Source organism: Archocentrus centrarchus, chromosome 15 (assembly GCF_007364275.1).
Source record: "Archocentrus centrarchus isolate MPI-CPG fArcCen1 chromosome 15, fArcCen1, whole genome shotgun sequence".
NCBI classification, from domain to species: domain Eukaryota; kingdom Metazoa; phylum Chordata; class Actinopteri; order Cichliformes; family Cichlidae; genus Archocentrus; species Archocentrus centrarchus.
Genome location: NC_044360.1, coordinates 26,072,527 through 26,098,348, shown reverse-complemented (window position 1 = coordinate 26,098,348; position 25,822 = coordinate 26,072,527). Strand labels below are relative to the sequence as shown.

The 25,822-nt window shown below is 40.0% G+C and overlaps 1 protein-coding gene across 4 annotated transcripts; it reads right to left on the bottom strand.

Annotated features, from left to right (window-relative positions):
* Positions 1–25,485, bottom strand: hs3st1l1 (heparan sulfate (glucosamine) 3-O-sulfotransferase 1-like1). 4 transcript variants are annotated; one of them, XM_030748243.1, is made up of 3 exons: positions 25,173–25,485; positions 17,918–18,089; positions 1–1,422 (listed from the first exon to the last, which is right to left on the bottom strand). In XM_030748243.1, the coding sequence occupies exon 3, from the start codon at positions 1,242–1,244 to the stop codon at positions 303–305; it is 942 nt and encodes a 313-aa protein (XP_030604103.1). In that variant the 5' UTR covers positions 1,245–1,422; positions 17,918–18,089; positions 25,173–25,485; the 3' UTR covers positions 1–302. The 4 variants fall into 4 exon arrangements, with proteins under 4 accessions (XP_030604103.1, XP_030604102.1, XP_030604104.1 ...); XM_030748242.1 differs by lacking the exon at positions 17,918–18,089 and adding an exon at positions 8,646–8,715; XM_030748244.1 differs by lacking the exon at positions 17,918–18,089.
* Between the last annotated feature and the right edge of the window lie 337 nt (positions 25,486–25,822).

The window sequence follows — 25,822 nt, the reverse complement described above, 5'->3', positions numbered from 1 at the left end:
GTTCCATAAACTTGTTTTCAATTTCACCACTTAACACTTCCAGCACAGAGAGAATGACTTATTAAGCTTGAAGGTTCTTCTTTTTAATCTTACACCTCTAGTTACAGTTTTTCACATTTTTTGCCATATTGTGTAAATATAGAACTCCTCTCTGCTGAAACCAGAGATTACAACTGTAGTTATTAAGAGGCTATTCGAAAGTTTTTAAATGTCCGTAAAGTGCTTCACAGCCCCCCCTTCTTTTTTTTTTGTCCTCGTCACAGACAAGATAGTGGCTCTGTTAAGAACGCGAGCTGTGTTTTTTATTGCCAGTCGAAGGTGCGCTTCACCAGCCTGAAGAAGGTGCGGTTGTGTTCTTGCAGGTAGGAGCGGAGCTGCTGGAGCACAGTGCTGTTAACAGCTGGATGAGGCCGTCCCTTAGACTCATGCAGACAGCGCTCTCGACCATCACTGCGGATGCAATAAAACCCCTTGGTCTGATTGAAGTAGAAGTTGGAGGATACTATCCTAGGAGGCAAATTGAGGAAGCGCTCCACCTTCTGAAGCTCTGGAAGGGGGTCACGGATCAGAGCATCCCCATCTACTATGTGTATCTGTTCCAAGGGAAAGTGGCGCAGCCAGTTGCGCATGTGGACGTCATACAGGCTTCTCTGAATGGCCTTGTACCTCATATTCAGGGCTCCATTGCGGACTAGCAGGTTTTCGATGGCTTGAACTGGTTTGTGGTTCTCAAGCCGGTTAAAATAAACCTGGGTGTAGTCGGAGATGACCCGTTCAGCTGGGTCTCGCAAGATCAGCAGCAGCTTAATGGACGAGTTCATGGCACAGATACGTTCTGGTGCAAGGGCTGACGTAAAGTAGCCTGGAGTTTTCTCTATTGTGATCTGGTGTGGGTAAGAGTAGGGCATTAAGTCACGGTACCACTCAAAGCCCTTGGCATAGTTCTCATCCCAGTCAAAGAAGTGCACCTCGGTGGCAGCAGCAGCAACCTCAGGGTGTATGTCCAGCATCTCCAACAGCGCTCTTGTGCCACCTTTGCGTACCCCAATAATGATAGTATGTGGGGCTCGTTTGCTTGTTCCCGGGGGTGGAGATGTGGTTACGTCTCCAGAGATGTTGGCTAGTGGGCCGGTATCAAGGTCCATGGGGTCCAGTGTGATATCAAATCCTGCCTGGACAAGCTCAGGTGGGGCAGCATATGTCTGAAGAACCAGGAGAAAGGCTGATGCCAGAAAACAGGCCATGGTGACAAACTGAAGTGGAGACTTGCAAAGAGTCAGTAGTCAGAGAGAAGACTGTGGCTTAGTTACGGACCAGAGCTGACTTTTTGAACTGAGTGGTACCAGGAGCAGTAAGAAATGCAGTCTTTGTCTGCCATTGAATATGAACTGGAGAAGGAGGGCGAATCAGTCTGCGGCACATCTGCAAGGAAGAACAAAGACAAAAAAAAAGAAGAAAAGGCTTTTAAATTTCAGGCATATAATGGAGAATGAATGTCTGTATTATACTGAAATGGCACCTTCCTCATTCCCCTGAAAAAGCAATCCAGCCATAAATACAATCCATGTCTGTTATAAGTGTATCACCTCAAAAGGATAATCTCAATTCATCTTTCTTTGAGTCTCTTTTCATCCTCCCTCTTCCCATCTGCTTTCTCTTCTCACTCTATAAAGTCACTTTCAATTGATACTGTAATTTCTCGGTGTGAAAAACATTTAGCCAGACAGCTCATCAGAAAATGTGTCTGAAATATGCAATTGAGTCTGAAGGCCAAAGATGAGGCCACAGTTCTTTGTCTTCCTTCAGAAGGTCAAAATCCACACCTTTATCAATCCACACACCTACCCACAGCACTGAGACCGAGAGCATCTGGAGATGATAAAGACAAATTTATTGCTGGAAATCAAATGAGTTCCCACTCTAGGTGGCTTTGATTTTCTATACGAGCCAAGAAGGATCAATACCAGAGCAGTGAAATTCAGCAAACAACAAGGAGAAGGATTTAGGGTGTTAGGTTTGACTTATAATATTGCTGAGGAGCCCTTCAAAACCATGGGAAAATTCAATTTTGCTGCCTCGTCTTTTTAACTCTTGATACATTTCTGGAAAGCCTTTTAAATATTTTAATATTTGCCTTGTTTTCTTGCCTTCAACAGGCACTTGTCAAATGGTGTGAAGAAAAAAAAAACATCTGGAAGAAAAAATGTTCCCTTGCTCTGCAGCAAGCAACATGTTTTTAAATGCTGTGGAATTAATTTAAAAAGCAAAAAAGTCTTCAGATATTTTCAGGAGGAAAACCAGCTGAGAGAGCTGATGGTTACGCTGTGCTAGGCAAAACAACAGGGCCGGGCTATGCAAACATCCAGATTCAACAGCAAAGGTCACGGTAAGGTCATCTAAACAAGCGCAGATATTCCCAGCCTGGGAACACATTCCTACACACACACACACACACACACACACACACAGGTATTATTACAGATACATACAGTAGACACACAAATTGTTCACTACCTTGTCCCACATGATGTAGACTACAAATGGGTTTCTTCAAATACAATTTAAAAACTTCAACACCTTTTTGAAGGTTCTAGCACACTGGGGATAATTTCCCTACCAGCTAAGATGTTAAATTCCTGTCTCTCAGTCTGTAGATGGCATTTACTGTAATTACATCTATTGGGGTTTAGAGGAGGAAAGGATATATTTTTAAATACATTTGATCTTTCATTTCTTTGATAACAGCAGGGAAGTTGCCCATTTCAGAAGTTCTTTTTCTCAGCAATCTTTTCTCTCCAATTTTCCCACAAATTTTTTTTTTTTTTTAGAGAAAATCACACACTCAGTTCTGTATTTTATTTATAAAGAAAAGCTAAGGAAATGTCTTTTTTCCTGCCTTATTTATACACCAAGGCAGCAGTGTAAAATAAAAATCTGTTTGACTCAAGAATGTTCAGCCCTTATAATAATTTAAGATAAGTTAGTGGGACATGTTCATTAAAATCTGGTGAAGTGTAATCTTTGTATAGAAACTGTCAACATATTGTGAGGGGGATCATAGATCTGTGAAGCATGCATAAATGATCTAAATCGGCGCACTTGAGTTGTTTTTAGCGAGCCAACTGTTATCATTAATCCTCTGCTTGCAGAAATACTCTGCCTTCAGTACAATTTAATCACAGAAGCTGTCTCTTAATTAAGTGAAGAGTCCAACTACCAACGTGCAGAGCACATTTCTGTGGTGTCACCAGCGGCTTTCTCTCACCTTACAGAGTCTTTCAACCATATAAAGGCTGTGACACATGCCCCCCTGCTCCACATTGTGATCTGTGGTCTGAGTGTGGGACTGGGCCTGTGTGCTGAATGCGGCAGAGCCGACCTGCCCTACAGGAGCCGGGGTGGTGCGAGGAGGCACTTATGTGCTGTGACAGCCTCGCCTGCCTGTCAGCGTTTCCCTTGCAGAGAGCTGCCAAGTCCAATGCTAACAGCCAGGCAGCCAGACGAGCTTTCTGTCTCATCCAATTCCCCCCACTCCTCTCACAGTACAGCACCACCTGGAAGGAGCCATTGTTTCACATTCCACTGGGCCTTATTGCTTTATTTTGAACTTGATGTGTATCTTTCCAGCCTTTCAATCGGCACATGGCAGCCACAATATCTGGCAGAACACTTAACTAAGAATACGTCCACTGAAGACTGCGGGGCCAGTGGAAGGTTACACAGCACAGGCTGGCAGGGGATAACTGTGGCCTCAATGAGGTTTGTGAGTAGGTTAGAACATCTGTGTGGTGTCTCACTGCTGCTTCACAGCAACAGAAGCTAGATTCAGATCTTAGTGCTAGGCAGATTTTTGCTTGTGGAGTTTTCATGTTTTCCTCTGGCTTATTTTCTTCAGGCACTTTAAAGGTGCACCGTCTTGTACGTGAGCGTGAGTGCAACGGTGCGGTCGGGCCAGATGTGTCAAGGTGGTGGAAATACTGTGAATAAGAGATACACATTTTTTCAAACACTCCCTGCATTGCTGCAAAGATACCATGATTTGGTATGCAAAATAGACACAGGCACCATTCTGACCTAAGGCCATGACGTGACCGCACATAAAAATCATCCCAGTGGCAACAAAGTATTTTAAATTTCCAGAAAAGAGAACATTCATATCTGATACCTAGTATTCCCAGATACACAGAATTGAGATATCACACTATCAGTGCTTTGCTAATATGAACCATTAATACCTCTTGAATTACAGTCAATCCCTCCCTCTTTAAAATGGTGAGATGTTTTTAATTAGACTGGGGGGCGAGGGGGGAGCAGCTTTGGACAGGAAGCAAAGACCACACTTTGCCTGAATTAATTTTACATGTATTAGCTCTGTGAGTGTCCACTCATGCTGAAGATGTCTCCCAGCCTCACACGCTGGAATATTCTCCATCCTCTCTTTGACCCTGATTATGTATAAGTGGGGATGGAAATTGAACTCAGTAAAGTCAGAGGCGCAGTTGCTGAGATAACAAAATCAAGTCTATACCACGTTCCCACTTGAACCCATCATTCTTAGCCTCCACGCACACACAGACACACACACATACACACACATACGAGAGCTGCCCTTTGCTGACCATTATCCAGACTTTAAAACTATTCTGGCACCAGAGCAAAAGTGCAGCCTACCACCTGAGCAGAGAGCTACGCCAACAGTTCTGCACTATTCATTATATCCCACCAGGCTAAGAGGAGGGCTCCACAGGTTCCCGGCACCACAGGAAGCCAGGTTCTCGCTAATTAACCCAAACAGCCGCCTCTATACATCTACTGAAAAAAACCTTCATTCATATTCACCAGGCCCCCCTGCTATTAACTGTGGTGGGCAGCAGGTATTGCACAGGGTGCTTTGTTTTTTTTAATGGGTGCTCATTAGAGACGTTAGTACAAAATAATTATTACCGTAATAAAGCTTGATTACAAAGGGCGCTCCTTTGCTATTAAATGGATTCAAGTGAGGAAGTTAAAAAAATTTAATCCATACTAATATTCATTTTTCTTGTGTGGTCACACATTTTAAAAGATTTGCCACCATAAATAAACATAAATACAGACTTCAAGCTGTGACAGAAGATTGTTTTGCTTGTTTGAACTAAGCATAGGAATCTGGCGCTGCTCTAATCTACTGCTTCTTTATTTGACTTTGTGCCCATCCCGTCCTCTTGTATCTCTGTTTCACTGCAGCACAGCATTGTTAGACGATCTCCTGTAAGATGCTCTGACCCTTCCAGCCAATCACTTGGGACACAGAAACATGCACTTTCACTCTGTTGTCTTTTGCATTTTCCCCTTTGTTCACATTTCTTTTCCTCGCCCATCCTCTCCGACAGGCCTTCAGAAACCAGTACAATATATTTTTCCCACCCACCCACATCCAAACTGTAACTCTGAAACTTCACTCCCACATGCAGGACTGATTGGCTCACAGTGGGATTCCTGGCTCACTTGATTAATTTCTATTACAACAACTCCAGTCTTCAGCTACGTACTGAGGACAAAGATGAGCTTTTCTTTCTTTCTTAACTACATAGATGCAGTGATATGGTTCATACAAACAGACAGCATGAAAGCCAGCAGAGCTCAAAGAAACTACTCACATATTTAATTTCTGGGGCATGAGGAATAATCCTTAACTTCCAACCTTGTGCTGCATCAGCATACAAAGGGGTTTTGAAGGGACACCTTGAGCACTGTGAAGCATTCCAGTCCCCGCTCAAAGCTGGCTTGATCATGGTGTGAACAGATAATGAGCATCTATTTACAATGATGGTGTCTTACCGCTGTTAATACTGAGTATAAGGGAGGCTGTGGGGCAGCTTGAGAACTACACTTTTACTCTCCAGAAAGTGTAAAGAAAATGTAATCAGAGAAAGAACAATGTTTTCTTCTCATTAGAAAAATACAACAGATGTGACCTTGGATGACTTGCCCACACGCAAGGCATTTAACCCCCGACTAGGAGAGAAAGTTTGAGCTTCCCCTGAACATGAGCAATAGGCTCAGAGATGGTAATGTTGGCATTAACCAAGGTTAATGTGGAGGCTTGCTCAGGAGTTGTTAGTATTAGGCGATTGCTGTGATGTGCGACGTGCTCTTTTCCAAAGCTCATTTCATAACTAGAATCATCAACATAGAGAGAGGTGATGAATCAACTTTAATAAATACTTTTTGAAAAACACAGTTTGTAGATGCGCTCTATACTTAAATTAGACAAAACAATAAAAACACCTGTCAGCGTACAGACTAAAATTTAAAAGCACCACAAAATCACCATCATCATTAACATTCCCTGTACCGGTTTCAAAAAGGAGGGTTTCTTGCAGCGCTGCTTGATAATATATTAGGCTAGATGTACCTAAAAAAAAGTGGCATCTGGAAGTGGCACATACATCACAGTAATTCTCTCCTTTGGGGCCACCTGCTGGTTAAGTATCTCTAACTTATATCATAAAAATAGAGCACTTCCTGTGTCTACCACAGGATCAACATAGGAGAGAAGGAAGGAAAGAAGGAAGGAAGGAAAGTTTGCCAATCATGGTCAAGGAAAGGCTTCAAGATCATCTCGAAGTCATTTTGATACTCCTGTGGCCACAGCCGCTGAAATAATTAGAAAATCTAATGTCTGTTTGGGCTGTGGCCAGCCTTCCCTGGAAAACTAACCTCACACTGAACAGAAGGATAATTTGAAACAACACTTCAAACCAGACACAAGCTAACCTTCATGACACTCCCTGCTTGCTGCACACATCCCATTCATAATGAAAGTGCATTCGATGAAATAAGACCCTGGAACGTTACACTTTTTGAAAGACAAACATAAAAAAAAAAACACCTGACTGGGGTTTGGTAAAATACATGTTTACAAGTTGCAGTGCTTGTGAAAGGATGTACTTTGGACAGATGAAGCTAAATGAAAGCCTTTTTTTTCTTTTTTTTTTAGTAAAACATATCAGCTCTGTATTCTCAGAGGGAAAATTAAGCTCCGTAAATCAGATTGTAAGAGTACTCTTTGGTTCATTTTTGCCTTCAGTCTCTCTTCAGGTTCAGGAACAAAGAGCACACTGTGCTCTCATTAATTTTCCTGTGCCAGCCTATGTAGGTGCCTTTAAACCCTTTTCTCTCTGATTTCTATAACAACCAAATTCGCTTTCTGAGTTAGCTCACAGGGTTTCTACCTGGTTTAGTGTTGATGAGGACAACTTGAATGCCCAATTCAAAAGTGTTTCAAACTTCACAAGTGTGATGTATTCACTTAGGAAACATCGTAGTCTTGTTATCCAAATCGACGACAGCCCCGGAACAACATGTTAATGGAATCCTCGGCTAGACTTTCGATCTTTAAATCAAGCCCTGGGAGTGTGAGAGGACGGCACAATTATGACAGAGCAAGATATTGGTATAGACAACTCAGCAGAATTTCACAAAGTAATAGTGATGCTGGAGAAACAATATTTCCTTGTTTTGAGAGGAGAATGGACTGCAGCGCTGATGGGAAGCAGTATTGGGCTATTTTTGGAGCGTATGAGTAAGACAATGACCTAATCCACACCCACATGTCAGCAAAGGCATTCATTAACAGAGCATGTAATCTGTCATTTGCTTTTACACTCAAATGCATGAGGCCTCAGGCCCTAATTACAGTGTTTTAACTGTAATAGTCTATAAGTTGAGTTAAACTTTCTTGGTAAAGCAGTCTTTTCAGCGCTTGTTCCCCCTGCAGAGTGGTTCAGTGTGCAACATAGGCTCTTCCAATTACCAATCCTTCTGCCCACTGCCATCTGTACACACGAACATGAGCCATCCAACTTGACGAAGGCCTGCGCCACATAAGCAAATGTATGTTGACGCTAGATTGGCAACATTTGAATAAAGATCTTCATCAACAAACAACACATCATAAAATTTCATGTGATAGTGAAGATGCAAAGTGCTCTTATTTTTCCTGATTGCAGCATTGTTTGACCCCTGCAATTTCTCCCACAGAGAACTGTCATTTCGCCATGGCAACACCCCTCCAGTTACCCGGCCTAAATGCAGCATTGTTCGACTGCCACGGGACTGCTCCCGCTGCCTCTGTTACCCCGCTGCAGTCTTTGGCCTAGGCCTCCTCCAGTTTAGCTCTGACATTTGACAATGTGCTGAGATTTATTTCAAGCATCAACTGACATTGTCTGGATTCCCAGAAGGCATTTTCACAGATAAAATAGGCTGACTTGCTCATCACCCTTGGATGGGTGGAGGCAACCAATCCCAGGGACACTGACTCATTCAAGAAAGTGTTCCGCGGTCCGTCAGAAACAACAACAGACTATGAGAAGGAATTCAATCAGAGTGTGGCCTGATGATCCTCATTCAGCCTGCCACTTCTGATAAAGCACCTATGCTTTCCACTGAATCAAGCTCCCCGCACTGCAATAGCCTCCTCATCTCACGAAGATAAAGCTAATTTTGCTGTGCCCAATTTAATGCTGCTGTAATTCTTTTCCCATCACACCTTTCCTACTTCTCACAATGAGTCTGATCTTCTCCGTGTAAAGTAATTGTTCTGTGGTTCATCGCAGAGGGAACGCTGTGAAATGCCGACTTAATCAAAACAAACGCACCGGCTTCGTTCTCCCTTCTTGAGTCCAAGTCTGTGGAACGCCAGTGTTTTGCTCCAGTCTCACAGGCATCCTGCAAACAGCAATATACACATACATTATGGATGAATTACTTAATCAAATAAAAAGCAGGCCATCTTGTAATGAACTGTGAGGATACTCTTAATCTTTGATGAGGCCGACGTGATGAATAGTTTAATGAGAAAAACTATGGGAAGGCCTGCTGGGTGCTGACAAAGATATCAAAGCTCTGATGAGTAAAGTGAGAAAAACGCACAACGTTTAGAGAATTTTATGATTTTGTACTGTTGTTTATTAAATGGCATCAATCTCACAGCACATAAACAGCATTACAGAACACACTGAGCGTAATCCCACCTTGCCAAGTGTTGAGTTATGCGCAGAGTAAACTGTACTCGAGGGCAAAGCGCGCAATACATATTAACTAAGATATACACACACACACACTAGGGGCATGTTATTTTCCTCGAAGAGGTCAACTTATATCTTGTGTTTATTTTCCCACACTACAGCTGGTGTGTGCAGTTGGAAAACCTTGCATGCTCTGGCACAGTAGCGTCCTATTGGAAGGCACACGCCATGGATCTGCCAGTGTTTTCCCGCCATCACAAATATGTATTCAGTACCGCAGAACTCGAGGTTTAGTATTTGGACCTTCTGTGATTTGCTGTTGGCTGCCAAGCGCTGGAGTGATTCAACACCAGGCAGCAGTTAGCACGCTAATAATAACACATTCAGCTTAAAACCATTTAGCACAGAGGTGTCCTGCATTCACTTGCATCCAAGCATTATGCAGTTAGAGGTGTCAGTAGTGGTTACAGCGGGATATCACTGGCATACATGCGGTAAGTAAACAAGGAGAAGTGCACTACGTAGCCACCCTGGGGACACAGTGAGCACAATTAAAGCATTTTCAGGTAGAAATTAATTGTGTCCTGTAAGCTGCAACAAAAATAGACACCTGACAATTAGCAAAGTATGATGGAGTTCAACAAAGTCAGGGAGCAGCAGTCAGATGACCACCAGCATGCACGACCTGCCTATCGTATTAGCTTGATTTGTTTATGCAGTACCTGTGAATGACAAATCAGTCAAGCATAACTGAGAGATATGGAGATGGGAAATGCAAAGAGCATCAGATTGGCGGTGACAACCGCACATTTCCGAGATGTTGCTTAGCCATAGCAAAGGACCTTGAACTTGAACTTTCAAGGTATCGAGATACCTCATCTGCATAAGTAATTCAAGTTGTCGCTTCCCATGCAGCTCAATCGTAACATAATCAGACGGATCGGTGTGAGCTGAGGTGGTTTAGTCATTTATCTGAGCTAAGTTTAAAACTTGCTAAGTCAGCCTTTTAACTGTTCATCAGACAGAAAACGTTTAATGAACAGAGAGCCATTATGGATTCATTTTAATATGGAAGCAGGCTGACTTGTTGTAGTCATTCCTTCTGTTCATACTGGACATTAAGAAGCCCATTGGTGTGTTTTTAGTCTAAGAGGGAAAAAATCCTTTTTCTGTGTAAATTCTATATATGTGTTTTTCAAATTAATGGTAGACATCAGCAATGCTTATTTTTGTTTTTCCATAAATACAAAATAAGCAAGTATTTTTCAAAGTTGAGCACTTTTAAATATTTTTGTTTTGGTTTTTTTTGCTTTTATCCTTCATCACTTTGAGCTAATTTGAAGTGCATTAGGGAGGCATAAACAGGACCAGTGATTACAACAGGAAAAATCTATTTTAATCTTCTGACAGTATTATTTAAAATGAGAAATTCCAAAATCATATTACATTTAAAAGAATAAAATTTGGACAATATTTTATTTATGAATTACATATAATGCATCCTCTTGGATTAAGACACAAGGTTGCGACTAACCATCATTTTTACTATCAATTAATTGGTTAAATATTTTATGTCAAAGGTTTGAGTACTGAGAAAGCATCATCAATGATATCATGTTGATGTCAACCCCAGAATCTGCCATTTAAAAGAACAGAAAGCAAATCTTCATGTTTGAACAAATTATACTGCAAATTTTCATTAACTGAACAACAGAAAAGGATCAGTTATACAAACAAGCTGCAGTCACATTTCTATCAATAAACATCATCCACGTATATAAATTTATAAATGGCCATCAACTTCCCACATGCGACTCAGCATCATTTATTGAGTGCAGTTTGTGACTATGCATTCTGGCACCTTGGAGGCAAATAAAATCAGTCGCCTCTGTGCTCAACTTTGAGCAACATCCTTGTAATTTCCTGGTTGCAGGGCAAACTAGATCGTTTGAGAAGTGTTTATCTATAATAACAATCTCCAGCTCCATTTCCTCGTGCAGAGCTCCTGCCTCTCTGGCAGGGTGTGCTTCAGAGGCCTGACTGGGCAGAGATGAGGGAGGATGTAAACCACTATAGCTGCACGCGGCTGTCGTTCGCTCTATCATTACATTGTTTACTGCATTTGCCTTCGCCCTGCTCCACACCATTGCCCATGAAGCACTGAGCTGCTTTTTTAGCCTTACCTCGGTACAAAATTTCCACTCTGCATGAGAGCAGATGAAAACTCGAGCGCCAGTCGGGCTCCACATGTGCTTTTAAGCTGTGATTCCACCATCGGCGAGGCTCTGTTTACAGACATTTTAAGGAAGGCTAACCACAAGTATTGGCAGCCTCTGTTACTTTATACTCTTTCTGCTCTTGTTCTTTCTTGGGAACACAACATTTGCAGCGGTTTGAATGCAACCCCACCACACACTTCTTGTGTTCGGCCTGCATAGCAGGGTGGGATCTGCCATCAGTTTGAATCACTAGAGCATGCACAAATTGAGATTAGGTGTGGGTTAAAAAACAAAATGAAAAAAAAAAAAAAACACTCTTTGCTTTAACTGAATTTAATGCATGTGGAAAGAAAAACAGAGTAGATGATGTACATGTGAAGACTTCAGGCTCATTTTAATAGCTGTAAGAACCTGTCTGCAACTTAATGAAAATATCTGTGCATGTGTAGTTCTGGGTGTGTGTGTGACAGAATCAGGTTAAGAAGATAGAGGGAATAAAACATGTCACTTCAGCAGGGTGACTTTCATAGCAGAGCAGAGCTTTGTCTCTGCTGGTGTGTCGCTAAACCCACAAGCTAATGTTAAACCCCGGTAAAGCTAATGAGTATGCAATATTATTTTTTATTTCCCTCCCAAAAGAGCTTAAGCACTCTGCATTTTACCCCTTTAAAAATCACCACGGTGCATGCTGAAATGAAGCCCAGCGCAAAGATTAATCAACTTCGACTGCGAGACGAGTCTTATCAGAACTACATTACACACTATCGCACGATGACTTCTCACTGTCAATTTCATCTGCGCCCTCTTGTTGCACCATTCTTCATGAATAAGTCATCAGTCCCCCTCACCATTCCCCTTTGGCTTATTGCTCGTTCCACCGCCTCCATGGTCCTGTAAAACCAACTGAAGTGTTTATGGGAGATAAGAGGCAAAGGAGGTCGCAGGCCCAATAACTCCTTTTATCACCCCACGTTCTGCAGCAAGGACCGTTTTATGGGTGAATCTGCTGAAGACGAATTCTTAATTAGAGAAGTTTGTGGACCCAGCATCAGAGGCCTAATGGGGGAATAAAAAGAATCAGAGAAAGGGCATCTGCAAGATTACTTGTTGGCTTGCTTTGTTACTGTGTCTTGTAGCAAAGATTGAAAAACACCCTCAGTTTGTTCTCTAAGCAATAGCAGTGAAAAAAGGCCTTTTAAGAATGTTTGCTTAGGTGCGAATGCTATGTTTGTCTGAGTCCATTTGAAATTAGTTCAGGTTATTGATTTTCTTCAGGGCTTATCTTTATTAAAGGAGTCTGCCTTGTCAATGGAATTATACCTCTGCCATTAAGGTGAGCTGATTCTATTTCCCATCATTGTAAATTCCTGCCCAGACTCAAAATGGCTTAGGTTAATGGGAAATGCAATGTTTTGTCCAAACTGATTTTGGAAATAAATAACATATAGAACTTTGCTTCTTATGTGTATAACAATAAGTGTCTCAGAGGAATGTTGTGAATATTTGAGTTTTGTTTTACTTTACAATAATTCCTGTTAAATTCTGTAGGTTCTGACATCACTTGTTCTTTTCAGATATTGTATTACACAACAACATATACACATTTATAAAATATGTTTTATTATGCAGCAATTTTGTGGGTGTGTTATGAGCTCAGTGATTCATTCACGCACTGATTAACTACATTGTTATGAACAGTACATGTAATATCACCAGCATGATGTAATCGATATGGTCTCCGCATATCCCTTGGCCTTTAGCTTAATGAGGACCCACTAAGCTGCAAGGCTGCCTTTAATCTGTGTGTGGATGTGCTACTTTTCCCCCTGTTTGACTTCCACACACCTGCGTGTGAGGATGAGCTTTAAAAAAAAATCTTTTATCATTTTATTCTAATATCATGAAGTGCCACTTTTGACAAATATGAACAGGCTGGAATGGAAGGAAACTCAAATTTTAATTAGCCAACTTGGCAGACATGTTTCACCAGAGCAGACCAGACCAGATAATGACTAGGACCCTATGATCCCAGTCGTCTGCGTATTAACTGAGGAAAAAAGGAGAAATTTAATTACTCATTTTCCCAGACTAGGGGAGAGGGATCTTGTCCTTGATTGCATAATTTTAAAACTACATAATTATCTCAACTCCATGGCAACAATGAAGCAAGGATAAATACATGAGAATTACCATATCTAAGCAGGATGGGGGTGAAATGAAATGCCTCAGCAAGAAAGTAGTGGTGTTCTGTTGGGGCCTCTTTCTATTTGTGTTTCTGAGCCCGGCCCTGCAGAATCGACAACTAAATTTAGTGGAACATTAGTTGAGCGTTGTGGTGCAATCCTCCCCCCCATACTCGCTCATCAACTTCTGCCGTACAGCCGAGATTAACCATCTTTCACTTCATTTAGATGGAGGATTGTTTTGGGGTTTTCCTGATTATATCTGTCTCGAGCACAGACCAAGCTTCTATTGGTATTTAACAAAGATTAGCTTTAAATTGATGATTAACCTTTGTAATCCTGTGTGCATATTGAAAATGGCTTGCTTGTCTTTACCACAGCCACGCAAAAGCGATGCTGCATTATCGTTCAGGGAAAATTGAGGCTGGGAAAGCAAATGAGGCAGAGTGTTATCTGCTTGGTGTTTGGCTGGATAATGAAGACAAATCTTCAGACTAGAGAGCCATCTTATAATGAATCCGAACAGATGAATTCTTTTGACTTCTTAGCATGCATCTTTTAATAAAACTTCACTGTGACCCTGACAAGCAATTGCCACCCTTATACTGCAGAGAAGCAGGATTTACTTGTGGGAATGTGTGGATACTATTGTTTAGATGGCTCTATTAGGGAGTAATCAGACATTAAATGAGTAATTTCTCCATATTTAACTCCAACTGGGAAGGTAATGGTTTAATTTGCTGGGCGATGAGTTTTCCTATGTGGAGTACTTCTTGCATTAAATTACACTCCAATACAACTGCATCTGTTGCTCAAATGCAGTTATTATTGCACAAATGCAGCTATACAGACTTCTGTAAGCCACAGAACAAATGTAATCTCTAGTAATTTCACCCATCCAAACATACAAAAATCAAACACATGCCAGTGGTTTACTGCAGGAGCTTTCAAAAACTTTCTTGAGGTCAGGGACCCCTTACAGGGGACATAAACCTTACATAATCCTCATACCAATTTAGTGAATTTGGGTTTAACGTCACTTGGTGATATGGACTTACTCAAATAATCTTTCTGCATTTGCCAGCTAGCTGGCAAATAAGCCAAGCTATGCAGTTTTGTTGCACAATTACAGAGGTTGGTAATTTAATGACAGACTGGCATGATTTGTCACAATCGTATTTGTGTATATTGCATGAGGGGGAGTACTTAACACAATATGCTTTTTTTATTAGCTGGTACAAATGTTCTCTGATTGTGTATGTGCACTAGGGTTGTCAAAAATACTCAGATGCTACGAATTACTATCAGATAAGATGCAACAGTATCGATACCAACTCCACCATCTTCACCTCCTCCAGCTGACATACAGCTTCACACAGCACGGTTGTAGACAGGCAGACACACAGCCCCTTCCCTCACCAGCAGCTGAACACCAGAATGGCAGTTGATGTTCACAATACTGAGCTACACTTAATGAGGAATGTCTGGGGGTCAGGACAGCTTCCATTTTAATAACACTGAAGTATTTAGCATAAGAAATATAAGCCTGGCCAGTGCACACATTAGCATTAGCCACAATAGCCATCTGATATTGTTAGAATACTGGCTAGCAGCTATGGCTAACAGTAAAATGCTAATGTTAGTGCTAGGCAGCAAACGTTATCAGTTCTGCCTGTCTGTAATTTTAATAAACAGTGTTAACTTAACAGGATAACACAGTTCTGGAATGCCATTTCGTTATATGTCTGACATATAATGACAATAAAGTTGATTCTGATTCTGAGTTATTTGCATCTAAAAGGTGTTTATCTTTTTCTTTAAGTCCCAAATTCAAGCAATGAGACAGACACTGTGGCAGCCTAATTTACCAACTTTATTTTTTTTGGATAAAGAGAATCATTAAAGTTTGGTCATAGATAGATAGAGAGAGAGAGAGACAGATAGATAGAGAGATAGAGAGATAGAGAGATAGACCTTACAGATTTGTTTTGTTTTTTTGCATTATGTCAGCTTAAAAATTGTGTTATCAATGTTACTGATTGTATTGGTCAAAGAAAAATATACCTCTTCATTTTTTTCCCCTCATGATACTGAAAACAGTATCAAGTATTTTGCTGGTCATTGGTAACAAGTTTAAAATTCTAGTATTGTGACAACCTTAATGTGCACTTTTTAATTGTCCATAATTACAATTTTATGACTCAATCATTTTGTGGGCCCATTAGTTATGAGTCATGAACGCTTGGTGTCCCCCGGACTACGCTGTGAGCTGTTGATTCAATAACATGTCAACAACTGAAAACTGGCTTGATCATTTAAAAAAAAAATTATAGAGATTACTCAAATCTCAAAAGATGAATCCCAGTAACTTCCGTCAATTTTGCTTGAAAATCACTTGTTCAAGTTTGGAAATAGTTACTAATTAATTTAATGTTACATTTTCAAATGTCCCTCAAAGCTGATCAAAAAGAATTAAGGCTCACATTGAGCCTCATCTCGGATAATTACTGAATCCACCATCTCTGTACTCTGACAAATGTTGAATGAGAATTGGCACATTCTTTGAAACCTTGAATGCTGACATCAAATGCACGAGCTAATCCTTGTAGTACTCCACAACTCTGGACTCTATTGCAGTTAACTGAAAGGGATATGATGTAAAGAGGAAGCCATGTGATGAAAAGTCATTCTCAAGGTGAGAGCCAAACTCTGTCCAGTTTTTATCGAGCCAAGATAGCCTCGAGTTAAATCCTGTTAAAATGGCACAGGTTTTTTTTTTTAATCGCACACATGTTCTTTAAACCAAAGAAAAGATCTGCTATGAAATAAAAATAAATAAAAATACCCTGCATGTGCACTGTATGATAAACGCTCCACAAATTTGGACAAATCTGTTTGGCAGCCACTAAGAAAAAAAAAATAAAATGAGTGACTGTGTAGCAAAATGCCAGGAGCCAAACTATTTCCAGTAATGGAATATGCATACAAAATGAATATATGTTTAGCATACATGCCATTAAATATTTACCTGACACTAAAGTGAAGCCTTTTCAGTGAGCTAATTTACAGTGATGCATGAATATTGATTCAAATATACAATTTTGACGACATGCATTGCAAATCATCCTCTTCACACAAACACACTGGTAACAAAAAGACAAATAAAGCTTCTTCAAGCATTTCAGGCTGCCTGTAATTATTTTTAATCCCATTTTTATGTAATATTTTGGCTCGCTTGCCTAGATGACAAAAACTAAAAGCAAATATAAAAATAATCATCATCATCCTCTTATGCCCTAAGTTATCGCTGACTGATCAAACAATCAAAACATAATGAACATCTGTTACACGCATACTGTAGATTTGTAGGACTGAAGCAAATGCTATAATTACAAGATTAGAAGGAGTATACAAATGTGTTGTGAAGTGAAATGGAAAATCTGAAAAAGAATATAGAGAAATTAAGAAGAAGCTCATCTGAATCTCTCCAATATCTGAGTGAAATTAGAATTATCCATACCGATTACATCGTTACATCCCCAGATAATGATATGGCACATTTACTAGTCTCTGTGGAAACTGATATGTGGCAGTGGCAGTGTCACAGAAAAGGGCTGAGATGTGATCTTAGGGTTCAGAAACTAACGCAGAGCCAGCCAAAACATACACAGCAACCAATAATGGAACAATACAAGTTTCTAACTGAATTTTTGCTTCTAGAAAACCATGAGATTCTTCCAGCTTCTACAGTGAATAAACAAAAAGACAAAGACTTCCTTACGCTGTAATGTAATCCTGTTCAATGGTCCTGTATTATCTGGATTGTTATGGACACTTAACCCTCTCCACCCTGGAGTTTCCTGTAGCGAAACCAGGTCACATGTTTATTTAAAATGCAACCAGTTGCCAGTTTTTTAAGGTTGCATGGCACAGTCAATAATGAGGCTGCACAGCAATGCCACGATAATAAAAATGGATGTTGTGCATTGCTGTGCTTTATTTTAGCTGAGTTACAGTGAATTGGTACTGACTCATTGTTAAGGCAGTTTATACTCCCTCTATTTTACAGTTTTGATTAGGCAGGAACCTTTGGGGTAACGCTCTGTAAAAAACATCACTAATAAATGGTAAGTTCATAATTAATAAAATTTTAGTCAATAGTTTAGTTAAGATTATACCGTGTACTTAAACAGAATCTCCTTTATTAAAGTCTTTTTAAATTGCTGGCATGGTGGTTGCAGACTGTTTATTTAAAATATTAACATTATGTTTTGACTGAATTGTTAGGATGGTTGCTGAGTTGCCAACAACCATTACCTTGGGGTATAAAATTATTTACATTACATCAGCTTAAACAGCTACACAATGTTAGCCATTACAAACATTTTAGCCTATGGAACATAGTTGGTTTCCCAACAGCAATGACAGCTGTCTCAAATAAAATGGTAATGTTTATTTCAGAATAACAATGCAAAGCACTTCCATACCGACTCTTACTCACTTTCTTATCAATGAATCAGGGCGGAGCTATCGCAACAGCTACAATAGTTGCCATCTTCTATGTGTAGTTTTTCCTCTGCTTGCAGACATCCTTCATCTTCTTTTTCAGCAAGAAGATTGCAGCGGTATGCTTCCTCCGTCAGTTCTGGAAGAAGCCTATGTACATATGCTGCCTATGGTACAAAAAAACAAAAAAAACAAAAACGAGTACCGTTTCACTTTTTTGATATCAAATGGTATATTAAGTATCAGCTCTGGTGATATCTTTAGTCTCACCATAGCCACAAACTGTGTGCCACAGAACCAACACTGAAGAGGCTGGAGCGTATCTCTGAAAATCCACCCGCTTCAAATCAACACCAGTATTTTTGTGCCATTGTCATCAGTTATCAGTGCCTATCAGCTAAGTATAGTACCATAAATTATAATATACACAAGTCATATTTTTTTTTAAATATTATGATGAAGAGACACATAAATCTAAACCTTAATGTTACTACTTAAAAGTAAAGTATTTACTAAGGTGTAAATAACTACAAATCTCCAATTTATTTACTATTATATTTCCCTCTGGCCTGGTGAGGATTTTTTATTTATTTTTTGTCAGTTAATGTATAGCGTGTTGTATTAACTGTGTTGTCTTATAAAACTGGAGTTAGTTATCAATGAGTAAGTTGCACTGTAGTAGAATAAATGTGCTGCTATCACAATCAATTTTGAATAGTCAGTGTATTTATTGATTATTTATAAGTAGTTGTTAGTCAGCGCAGTTCAATTGATTAGTATTAATTAATTATTGATAAGTACTTATAATCTGTTAATTGTTAATTAAACAAAAAAACAGTGAAAAAAATGGCCAGCACAAATGTTGACAGTGGAACAAAATATTGAATTTTCTAGGCTAGGAAAATAAAAAGAACCAGTCACCTTTTTGCCTGTAAAATAATCAATTAAGGAAAAAAAGTGATTATTTTTCCATTGACATAGTTTTTAATATTAGCCCTTCATTTTTGTATTGTACAATATACTGCGAGTTGCTTGTTTTGGAAGGTTCACAGTCCTCAGCTCCATTATATTCAATTAGCCATCCAATAAAGGACAGAGAAAAGAACCAGATGTGGAAGTAATATTTGTTTGGCTAAAAAAAGGTACTCCAAAGTCTCACATATAAATGATGCTGAAAATTAGAAAACAGGCTTTCAATACAAGTGCAAATGTAAGTTGTATTACACTGTACTGTGTTTCACCCTCTGTGCAGCTGTGCATGTCTGCTGAATCCCGCATTTCAACGTCCTCTTTGTAATAGGAAGTAACAGTATTAATGTGTCCAACAAGAATTGAGACTACCCATCACATTAAATAATTGTTTCTAAATGTACAAGCACTGAATCCTTGCTTTTGAGTTCTGTCATAATTTGGACTATTTTTAGATTCAGGCACATATAGTTCAGTAACTATGCTTTGTGTCACCACTCTGCCTTTAAGCCAAAAAAAGAGAAACAGAATCTTTCAAGGTTCAATTTCAAGTTTGAGATGAGCAGTATTCCCTCTGGATGTGGAAGAGAGAGAGGTACTCATCTGGGCTTTCTCCAGAACACAAGAGGAACAGTCTCATTTAGCACCATGGACAGCTCCCCACACTGCCTCGAGAGACTGCTGCTAAACTCTTCGTTCGTAAGCACAAGAGAGACATTATTAATACTGGTCAGATAGCTTTCTGTGGGACTACTCTGCACCAAGCCCATATCCATGCACGTGAAAGTCTTTGTTAAATACTTAGCAGTATGTCATTATTTTCATCTCCTCTCTGCTTAACTTTGAAAACATCCTCTGAGCTGCCTTTGTTAGGTGTTTGACCTTCCCCCAACAAACCTAAATCAGTGTCTCTAAAGATCAAATTTCATATTTAGACTAACCCAGATCTTCATCTTTGGAACAAATGTCAAGTGTTGCTTCTGGTGGTGGCAAGAGCGCAAGTCAGTAGGACCGACCAATACTTGACATTTTGTTCTCATGAGTATTCATCTGTTCCTTTAAAATTACCACCAGCGATGTGAAAAAGAAGCGGAAAAGTGGACAAATGCAGAAAATGACTTTAGCTACCTCAGAAGCAATGATGACTTCAAACTGACAAACAACTAACAGTTGAGCAGACCTCTTTGAAATGTAAACTATAAGCCCGCCTTTGCATAAAGTCCTTCTTTAGCTCCCTAGATTACCTTAAAATCTCTAAATTAATGGCAAAATGCTGTGGTGCAGAGGATTCGCTTCATTAAAATGTTAAATAATCTGCACTCAGGTCCCCAGAAACACGGTGAAACCATTTCACAAACAGAAAATCTCATACCACTACACATTCACAGCTGCATACACCCACACATCCACACGTCCACACAAAATAAATTGATACATATGGCAAAGGCATCTGAATCAAAGCAAATCTCGGTCTACATGCAGGGTTGTGCTCTCTCCAAAGCAGCATTAATCTGACAAATATGACAAGATATAGAAGATAGTGAGCATATGTATATATATATATTTATATGGGGGATATGTGTGTGAAACAGAGAACAAATGTAATGAATAAATAACTTAACCCATCATCAAGAGGAATGATAAATCTGCTTCATAACACTTGCCAATGATGGTGACGTCGGGCTTTCTTGAACCTCTTGATGAAAAAGTGGCTCATGAAATCTGTTCACTACAAGGTGTCGCTGCCCTGTGCTGTCTCTTCTTTCATCCACTCTCACCCTGTCCTATTATTTCAGAATTGCAGTAAATTAAGCGGGGAAAAAGCCTGTTGTCTGATTCTCTCATCTGCGTGCCTTTAATAAGGCTTCCCCAAAGGCAGAGTTCAGGCTCTGAACCTTTTGATGATGAAGACAAAGCTCCCATATGCCTGGAACAGACAACTTCTGTGCTCCCTTTTAATGTTGTTGGTACACATGGTGGCTATGGTAGATTGATATATGGTGTTCATCATGTGAACCAAGGTTCGCAGCCTGCTGCACACTTATGAATTATGGAATTCGGCACAAATATGCAAATCTAAGCATTAGCCTACTTATGGCCCTGTACTGTAAGTTACAGTGACTTATCTATTATGTATGAACCAAGGATTGGAGTGAAGAGGTCCTGGCAGCCAGCTTCACGGCCCTCTCTCAGTTACTCATTTTCACATCATGAAAGAACATGAATAGCAGGGGAAGTAGCTCCAAAATGTTAGCTTTCTGCAGCTCAGCATCTCCAAAGACTTGGGAGAATTAGAGCTTGCTTCTATGCTCAATTGCCAAGCTACTTAAAATAACAATGGCTTCCACAGGATTTGGAAGCCTGGAAGATATGTAGGGAATAAGCATGAAGTTGTTGCTAATCCTCTAATTTCCCCCCACAAGGCTGATATGAAATGCTAGTCTGATCAGTAATCAGTCCACAGGGGAGCCAGACAGGGGATCCAGCCAACTCTACAGACATAAATCAGCCTCTGTATGACATTACCATCACAATGCTGGATGGGTGATTGTACTTGGGTGACCTAATCACAGCAGCATAAATATCCAAAATCAAGAAGCCAGCAGAACTGAGAATCCACTAGGTCAAGCAGCTCAGTTTTGAAATCATACACTTATTATATCAGGCTGAGAGCGTGACGAGCAACGTCCTACGGCTCTGAGATGAGCACAGTGATCATTAGCTGGGATCAAAGTCAATCACAACGCACATGACAGCTGACAACTTCTATTTAACTGGGTGCACGGGAAATAATGATGCCTGGGCCTTGTAAATCTTGCCACTACTAAGCCATTTCTTTCACTATGGTAACAAGAGCAAGCCACTCCTTCACACTGCCTCATTTCAGCAAGCCAAACAGATTTTAATATTTATTAAAAGCAAAGTGATACTTCAGTTTAATTAATTTATCTTATGTTGTATTTTTTCAAAATAAACCAACTTTTTTGGCCTAATTGCAGACAAAGCTCTTCAGGCCCCTGGGTAGTTGGGAGGCAGGCTAACTGATGATTGAGAGCCATGACTGATAGGAGATAGCCTTATTAACTATTAGGTGCTCTACATAGATACAAGATTGTTTTTTACTCCTTTCACAATATGAACTTTAGAAGATTCATTGTGCTGAGGAGTGTATATTTCAATGGAAACCATCAAGCCTCAATGGCTAGCTTGCTATCGCTAGCTCAGGTTGCTAAAAATAGCAGTAATTCTTTCTAGAAATTTCCTTTCATTCATGTTATGTTAACACATTGAGTTTCTAGCAGCTCCTTAACACTGTGATGTTTTTCTCACATTGTGCTAAGGAGGCTAGTTAGCACCTGCCATAAATCTGCAGCGGGGAGTTCCGCAACCTCCTAACTCAGCCTGTAATCACAGGTAGTAGCTAATATGTAAATTTATTCAGTAGTGCTGAGCGTGTTCAAATCACAGGTGCTACAAAGCAACGGCCAACAATAGCTATAATCTGGTTACCTGCCTGCGCAATGTGATAGGCTATCACCTCTCATGGTGGATACAGAGACATCTATGCCAGTCTGTATCTGTTCTTTGCCTGTGTCGACAACTACATATGAGATCTGCTTCACACTGAATGGGTGCACTGCTGGGGACTCAAGGACGCGCACTGTCAATCTGAAGTTAAAAGGATAGACAGTTCCTATTTTGGCTAAATAATGTTGCTGTTACAGTTTCACAACTCTCCCCTAATGGTCACTGCAGTATAATTAGCACACCAATTCAGGCATATTTCTGACATAGAGACATTTTAGCCTTTTTTGCATGCCATTTGATATCATTAAATTACGCTGACTTTGGTTCACTGTCAAGGTTAGGATGTCATGAAGTGGTGCAAAAAGAAATGGACAAAAAAAAAACGTGTAGTGATAACATGCAGAATAACTTGCCATGTTGTTCTATTATATTTCATGTAACTGGGGTGGACAGTGTGATCACTGGAATTAGGCTACAGTGATGATATAAAGTACATTAGTGCTTGCCAGCATAGACCTAGCACCAATGAAAATAATTCCATGCCTTAAATATGTAGGGTGCTACCATACTGTAAAAAAAATGTACATAAAAAAGGATGTCCTCTTTTCATCACAGGTACAATGTTAAATCACATATGTCCACAAATGAAAATAAACATGGATATATAGTTCTATGGTTTCATTTATGTTTGATATTGATGCCGAATTCAAGGCCTTGAGGCTGAGTTGTGCCTATTTAAAAGCAGGAAAAAAATGTGTTTCATGAAAGTTTTTTGTTATCTCCTGAGTGAAAATCTACCAACCCCCACAACCACACAAAAAAAAAGACAAAGTCTGGCATCCATTTGCATTTTGAACAAATTTCTCATATGCCTCAGCTAATAGTTTTCATCCTTTAATTCAGCAAACATAACCTCATCAAATATTAACTCTATTCTTGTGTTATTTTTTATTGCTCTTGATTAGAAAAATTTGAGGAGGAGAAAATTCACTTTTGTTTTATTGTTCTCCACCCCAACCCACCCCACTCCCTACCCCCAAACCCCCCTCTCCACTCCTTTGCTCAAGTGGAGCCAACTGGATAAACTCCATCAAACAAACAAACAACAAAAATGCAATAACAGGCAGTTGAAACTGTTTCTTTCCCACCTCCTCCTTTTTTTTCTACGCTTTCACGTGAAACTCTCATACTGTGGCGTAAAAGCAACCGACCCTGTGCGCGTGCTCGTCCACTCCTACACCACAGAGATACCTTTAGTTTTCTCTGCTGATTTAGAAATCATAGCACCTCCCTATCACACTACTGTTTTTTACAACCAGACTCGTAAACACTTGTCAGGATGATCTCATAGACTGTCCACATTTGGTTCAAGCACAAGATGAAGGTCTGGTTTAGAAACATATATACAGTCACTGCATGCGTGATGATTAGTCAAGTATGAAAATAATTAGGGTGAGCCGTTTTTCATGTTAACCTTTTGCCCTTTGATTCCAATTTTCAGTCACCCTTTAATGAAAAGGCTTGTGAATTTAAGAATATGTTTTGTTCAAATACTTTAGATCATTAATTTTATGTATTTAAAATAAATTTTGAAAAAGGGATTTGTTGAAATGTGTCCAGTACAAATTAAAAAAAGAACAAAAAGCCTAAATTCAGTACTTCATATCTCAATATAATAAGCAGTCTACACCCAAAAAGTAATTGTCAGAGCATTAACACCACCACATTACTTTCAGGAGCATGGTTATGTAGCCTAAAGATTGAACCTATTTAAAATACAGAGCAATTAAAGCCCACTTGAAGCAAAGGAGATAGGACAGGGTTTCAGCCGGAGAAAAAAAAAATATTATTTCATTTGACTTTCATCAGAGAACTTATTCCACTCAAACAATGGTTTATGCCTTGAAGAAATCCTGCTGCTAGTAGCACCAGCTCACATAAGCCAACACCCACATGCTCATAATCAAAGGTGAATTGCACAGCCTATGGCAATTGGCATCCCGTGGCTGCTGGAATTTCACTTGCTTAGGTCTGATAGCAGATACAGGAGATAAAATGATGCTGAGGAAGAAAACAATGCCACATCAAGGCTACATTTCAGGAAGAACAGGAGAGGGGTAATTATCATTAGCTGCTCTTGTCTGATTGAGTTTACACTGTGACTCTTTAAAATTGAATATAAGAGCTTTCGGTTTACACCCACCAAGCTGGAGCAGAGAAAAAAAAAGTTCTGCAAACGTCTGTTTTAATTTGCATTTTAATCTCTTAAAAAAAAAAAAAACTTCATGAATTTAACCCCAAACTTTTAATGTGGTAAAAGTGTTACTGGGGAGCTTATTTTAAATGTCACAGCCCAAAGGATTTATAAAAGACGGTGGTCTAGCGAGCCAAAGTGAATTTATTGGATGTAGCGTTTTAATTAGTTTGATCAATACTCTATTAAAAAGAATTTAAATGTGAACCGCAGGGAAATGACGAGGCGCCTATTTCATGTGAGTGACTAATCATATTTCAAAATGTCAGAGAATCAGCTTGCTGCAAGGCGATAACTGGATTTCTTCTAGATTGACAACTGAGAAATTAATCACCCGTGAATTCAAAAGAATTTAAAAAAAAAAACAAAAAAAAAAACCTCCTTTTGTCAGACGCTGGTAGATGCAAGTGTTGCGTGAAAGCGTGTGTGTGAGCTGCTGTGTCGCTCAGAAGCAGTGTGTCTCAAAGTGAGGGGAAATCTTGAGAGAAAATCCGGTTACCTCGCACGGGGGGCTCGTGTGGATCTCGGCGCGCGTCTTTGGATTTGGGTTGATCTCAGGAGCGGAGGATGAAGATGATGCCGAACCACGGAGCGCACTTTTGCGCTCGGCAGGTCCACACAGGAGAAAAGCGTCCGTCTCTCCTCTCGGCCACTCTCATCACTGATTCATTTGAAAGCAGACACCAGTGGAGGAACGCAGTCCTTGTTTATTCAAAGTGGAGAACTCGACTCCGTCTCCTGCTCACGTAGACGAACCCGTGTATGGAAACGCGGGCAGAGTTGTTCCCGAGCCACTGCTTTGCGTAGCAGACAGGAGGGTGCGGGGAGGAGCCGTCTGCCGTCAGATGATCAGGGAAAGGTGCTCTCCTCACTGATGTTCTGCAATCCTGAGCTTAAGCAGAGCTCCAGCTCAGACCTGAACACAATAACCTCGATCTTATCGGATATGCTATTTATCTTTTACTCTTGGTTATGCAGTATTGTCTTCGTGCAACACAGACTTCTGCCTATCTGTGGCTATATATATAATTTTTTATGCCGAATGCACAATAGATACTATCAATATAACTACACACCTAATGACTAAAGTCCCCATCCAATCAGCAGTAATATTATATAGTTTAATGATTCTATATTACCCTGAAGAAA